The following is a 6310-nucleotide window of genomic DNA, read 5'->3' as shown; positions in this document are numbered from 1 at the left end:
CCTAGATTTATTCATTGCCAACAAGGTAGCGTTATTGCCCACTTTGAGAAACGCTGGTCTAAATTAATTGCTTGTTTTATTTATACTAAAAAAAATAGAAAATATAAATTTTTTACTCAAAAACTGAAAAATAATTGTATTGCAAAAATATACGACCAATGACATTTAATTGCCAGTGAATCCATCATTTATCAAAATAACTTTGTAATATTCGTTTTTATAGGGTAAGCAAGATTTTTTAACCATGTAGTGGCAATCGCAGCTTTGACATCTTTAATATTTCGGCATTGTTTCCTGCTGTGTACACATACCTAATTATCAGATTGCATAAATTTTCTATCGAGTTCAAATAACGGGAATAGGTAAGTCAATTCATAATTCAAGAGTCTTTATACAGTACTTATTTAAAAGCAGAGTTTTCATTATAGAATTGTGCACTATCCTGTTAAAATTGGAAATATAGACAAGAAACCTTTTTCTCCAAATGTCAGAAAATATCTTCAAGATATATTCATATTCGAATGTATTCATTCAATCATTTATGAACAATGAATTGATTTCTTAAGATCATTCATTCATACCAATATCTTGACTGATTCTATTTTTTGTTGAGGTTAGGGCAAGCAAAAATTTGTTTTTACCAGGAATCCAGGCAGTAAAATGTCCAACTCTTGGAACCATCAAAAATAAAAATTTTCTCCTTAGTCTAAATAATCTTAACTTCATTTCTGTCTTTATGACAATTTATCTTTGGTCCATGTCAGTTATTTTACTAGTTGTTATTTTAGATATGATCCTGCTTTTCTTTTATTTAAATAGTAGATATGTTGTTAATTTTACCATCTTAGGCAATGTGGATTTGATGGGTACAATAACAGCAGGCGTTTGCGCTACTTTACATAACAATGTTTTGTCGCTTATATTTGTCGGTTAATTGATTGCTGCTTCATTGTGAAATTTTAATTTCAAAGCTGCCTTGTTTGTTTCTCTTCATATTGCACACCAAGATTAATATTACACTAGAGAAAAAAATTTTCTTCAGCTATTTTTCTATAGCAATATCAGAACTTCCATTGTCAGGGAGTGTCGTGTTTCAATCACACTCATACAGAGGAAAGTACCCATTGTTAATATATTATCACAACAATTAATAACGCTATACAATAAAATATGCCACTGTTCGAAGTTACAAAGTGCTGTTATCCGTTTATAGTGAAATGTTATATGTGATAGTAAATGATTGTATGAATTACTCAAAAATAAGGCTAGTAGCATTTTTGAGTAATTTATAAAAATATTCTCTGCCAGTTAAAAAAGGAAAGGTGGTTTTATGGAACCCCTCCATTTCAGACTGATAATAGATGTGAACTCTAGCAAATTGTAGCTGAACTGCACTAGGCAGACATCCATAGCAAGAGGAGGACGCCTCCCACTTCAGTTATGTGGTTGCGCTCAGTGAAACAGGACGTTTGCGTGTTTTGCATTTCCAAACTCTGGAATAGGAAATGAATTTAATCACTTCTAAAATATAAATCATGTAGTTGTAGGTTCCTGGTGCATGTACCCCGTTTTAGAGGCCTAGGAGTACACTGTACACATGATGTTTGCGTTTTTAAACTTTGGTGTCAAAAAAATTTAAGTTAACCCAAGATGGCGAAGTGTGAAATATAAACCCCATTGGTTCTTTTAATATGAAACCCGACTCCTGTAAGGTTCCGTATTACCCAGAAATTCAAATTATGGAATTATTTTTGTAAAAGTATGTGATGGATGAATGAAAACAAAATTAGAAATAGTTACCTAAAATTATAAATAAGTAGATCTAGTTAAATTCTGAAGCTATTTTAGTTAAAAAAAACTACTTTTTGACATTTTTTATAGAAGCTTTCAAAAACCATACTTATAGTTATGCTAGCGAAAAATCCAATTAATAACATTGAGTTTAATAGTTACCAGTACTTTTCGCACAAAATATGTGGGCATAGTTATGATATTTTGTTTACAATTCACTGTAATGAAAATGGAGTTTCATAATACCACCTTCTCCTATACCTATATCACTATAAACTGATGGCATATCATTGTAATACATTTGATTTTTATTTTTGATTGTAAATAGAATAAATAATTCTTTTACACTTTTATTCATTTTTGTCGCTATTTGTTTAACTGCAATAAATTATTACTTCAGAAAATTGAGGTAGCCTTATATTTTTGCATAGAAACATCATAATAACTTGCTGACATTTTAAAATAAATATAACTTATATATAGTAGCACGTTTTTAAACATTTTATTTAAATAACAAATTCACATGCAAAAAAGTTATAACGATTTTATGAATAACCTACCATTTGAAGAACCAATAGTCACTGGCACTTGTAATAACTTGAGATGCAACTAGAATAATGAATATAACAATCTTGAAGAAAAAACCTGGACCAGCATTCAAATAAGCTTTATAAACTGAAATTTCTACTTTTCCGTCTCCTTCGTCATCTCGTGGTAATTTGTTCTCTTGAAATTTCTGCAGGAAATAATGTCAAAAATTATAGAAATTCTTTTTTGAATTGTGTTAAAATTTTAATAACTACCAGGAAAATAAATAAGAAGTAGAAACATCTTTCTGTTTTGAAAATGAAATATTTTTCATATTACTTGAAACCCTACTCGCTGGAGTTAAGATAGATAAATTGGAAGCCATTCAAAATTTTAATCATGATGTGACCGCAAGAAAGACACGAGACTATACTAAACCAGAAAAAGTCGCGTAGTAAAAAGTTGCAATGGCCTATTTGAAATAAATTTAGATTAATCTAGGCATTAAATATGAAAATAAAATATATTGTCTGTTATTTTTGTGAAGATATAATTTGTCAACATTGTTATTTTACAAAATTTCGATGATTGCATGAATCAATTGAAAGTACAGTGCCTTCACTTTTTGTTACAATTTACTGCACGCGGTCAACTTTGGTGATACATGTAATGGAAATGCGTGTATCACATTGTCTGGAATTCATAGATAGAAAATCATTGAGATTTTTCGAATTTTTCCATAAGTTATTGAAAAATTGAGTTTTTTTAGATATAAGGAATGTAACTGACACATCTCGGTTATTCTGATATAAAATTATTCATTCAGATAACTGCTATATCTATATCTATACTACTATATAAAGAGACAACGTATTTCTCGTTTGTAACCACTAACCATGAAAACTACTGAACCAATAATTACTAAATTTTAACTGTAGCATCTTTATGATCCCCGGAATGTTTACCACTAATCAAACCTACAGATATTTTATTAAATAAAATTGCAATGGATTTCTGTCTGTCTATTTGTCTCTCTCTTCACTAGATGGCGACACATGAATTAGTACTTTCTGTCTAAAAGAAAAGTCTATTATTAGAGTTTACTATTATATTGAAGAACTTACATTAAATTATAATTAGTTAATTAGCAAAATCTTGGAGGAATTAAGAAAGTGACGTCATCATGCTAGATGACAGTATGTGTACTTATAAAGGGTTTTCGAATCGTTACGCATTAATTTCTGCAGGTAATTGTACAAAATATTTGAAATACAGAAAACAGTTCAGAAAAAACTGATATTGGTAGATGATCTTGGGTTTGCAACTTCATCAATAAACAGAACACATGAATTTTTCCGGTTTTCTTTCACATTTGTAACAACTACATAAATGCTCTTGTTCTATCGAAACTCTTACTGGAATTCATTCCTCCTCGGTTGATTGCTCACGTGTAACGTTGCCAATAACAAATAAACCAAACTTACTTTATTGCTGCTGTTATTATCTCCAATGTCATCAATCAAATCAGATTCAGTAGTTTCAATTATTTCATCACCATTAAAAAGTACATTTTCTAAATCCTTGCTATTTTCAGCTATTTCTTTCTTTGACAAAATTCCTCTAAGCATTTTAGAGTTTTCCATCTGTTTGTAATTGCCAGCAAACTCACATTTTCCCTGAAATAATATAATAATAATACTATAAAATAATTGTTTTTATATATTTTATATAAAAATTTTATGTTAAACTTATAAACCTAAAAAATCTCTTGTTAAATTATTAAGTACTTACTTATTTTTATTAAATTTATTAGTAACAAATATGTAATTACCATTATATTTACATATGTATGTTTTAATTTGTGATGGATGCAATCCCTGTTTTATTTTTACTACTATACAGAATAAAAATAATTGTTCTTTAATACACAAATATCGAAGTATGATAAAAATTAATGAACACTGGTAATTAATTATTCATATATTTACATTTAAACCATTGACTCAACAACTAGTATTTTACACATCAAAGTGATCTTTATTTCAGTGTGAGATACATATTATAATGTATCCCACACTAAAATAAAGATCATTTTGTAAAAAAGTGTACTGTATTTCAAAAATCGTTTTTGTTGGTAGCTCGCCTATATTTTGTTCCGACATATTGACGTAAATGCCGATACACACATAATTTACAACCAAACTAAATAAACAATCAATATATTCACCTTATTTAACAGTAAAATTTTACTTGCAGAGTTTAAAAAGTGTATTTGATGCGTAACAAGAATGCAAATCTTGTCTTTCAAATATTCTATTATACATCTGAAATAAATGAAAAGTTGAAATACGGTATATTTACTTTCTAAGTAATACTTAGACGTTTACTTTTCGAATATATGTTTTGCCACTGGAACATCAACAGCACTTAATGGATCATCAAAGAGGAATATATCTGCATCTAGGTATAGTGCTCTAGGAATACAAACAAAAATACAATAATAATACGATATTACAAACGTATAACAAATGTAAAAAATAATCCATGCATAGAAGAAAACCTAATATTGATTTTTTCAGATTTTTGTATATTAACTAGGATATTGTATATGTTATTTAAATTCATACCTGCTTTTATACTCCACAAGTAAAGAATCTAAACTGGCATTAATTATATTTGTTTTTATTTGAACACTATAATTTATAATTTTACAATATTCATACTCTCTGCCATGTACTGTACAGCTAATATGAGAGCACCATAGAAACATTTTAAAATGAAAAGAATCACTGACTAAGATATAACATTATGTACATTTTTAGGTAATGTTTCTTTCTAGGATTTAGTAATTAAATTCAAATGCACTGTACTGTATATATAATATTACTCAAATTTTACTGAACTCTATGTATTTTACTATAACTATTATATATTCATTAGGATAATACTCATACGTTTGCACTTATAAAAATAGTTAATCTCCACCAATGGTTTTCAGGTAATGGTGGAAAGTTGAGAGAACGGCATACACATAAAAATATAAAGATAATAAAAATAACCATCAGTTTTCCTTCATTTATATGACATTTATTGTTTAATGCTAATAAAGCTGTTTCAGTTACATTATTTCCTCCAATGCATCCAATGATCGACATGTATCTGTTGAACGTGTATTGGATACATGTGCAGTACCTTCAGATTACTCTAAATTTTCTCTAAACAAGCGTGAGCATCTTTGGGATATACTAATGAATTTTTTATGCTGTGGTCTTCTTCGTTTTATTTCTGCAGTTGACTATTTTTTTTATCACAAAATTAAATATTTCTACCGAAACGAACACCACAAAATTATCCTCTTACAGTCGATTTCTGTCAGTTCTTCAGCTGCAAGTTCGACTGTGGATGTGGTATCTGAAAAATTCACTAACTAACATTATAACAACAAAATTTTAATCCTCGAAAATTTGTGTTTTCTGTCTGAATAGGACAGTATGCAGCCGATAGTTTTTTATTGTCTTGGATCTAACTTAATCCGATGATTTTTTAATTAGCCGCAGTGCAGATTTCAAAGACATGTCAATAGAAATTTAATCATTGATGCATTCGATAATTTTGCTTACTTGGTGGCATCTGCAGTTAGATTTAGAAGTTTTTATTATGCCAGTTGCACGACTTTGCAAAATTCCCGTGCAAATCGGTTGAAAAAATAAAATAATTATATTTTCGCATTGCTCACGTTGGCTGTCCAATGACAGGGTATATTATGAACTCATAGCAGAACATGACAATTTTCTCTTCATATCCCTATTAAAATCTTCAAGAAATTATTGGAAAAGTAGGGTGTAATCCATCTCTTTTTGTTATGTTTTTAGTAGCAATGAATAAAAACATCAAAATTTTAACACAACGAAGCTTTGCTAATCTTCCAATAACATTTGCAGTGCTCTTATCATTACTGTCTGAATTACAACAAAAGACAACTGTAATTCTA

The 6310-nt window shown here is 28.9% G+C and overlaps 1 protein-coding gene across 1 annotated transcript; it reads right to left on the bottom strand.

Annotated features, from left to right (window-relative positions):
• Positions 1 to 2351: 2351 nt before the first annotated feature.
• On the bottom strand, positions 2352 to 4793 carry LOC111617032 (ABC transporter C family member 6-like; the record flags this gene model as incomplete). Its single annotated transcript, XM_023358372.1, has 4 exons — positions 2352 to 2527; positions 3804 to 3995; positions 4547 to 4643; positions 4707 to 4793. Coding segments are annotated over 4 exons (552 nt in total), but the record flags the coding sequence as incomplete, so codon positions are not given.
• Between the last annotated feature and the right edge of the window lie 1517 nt (positions 4794 to 6310).

Source organism: Centruroides sculpturatus, unplaced genomic scaffold, assembly GCF_000671375.1.
Source record: "Centruroides sculpturatus isolate CEXI.00-Female unplaced genomic scaffold, Cexi_2.0 scaffold4583, whole genome shotgun sequence".
Classification (NCBI taxonomy): Eukaryota; Metazoa; Arthropoda; class Arachnida; order Scorpiones; family Buthidae; genus Centruroides; species Centruroides sculpturatus.
Note: the sequence above shows the minus strand (reverse complement) of the source record. Positions and strands in the feature narration are given on the sequence as shown.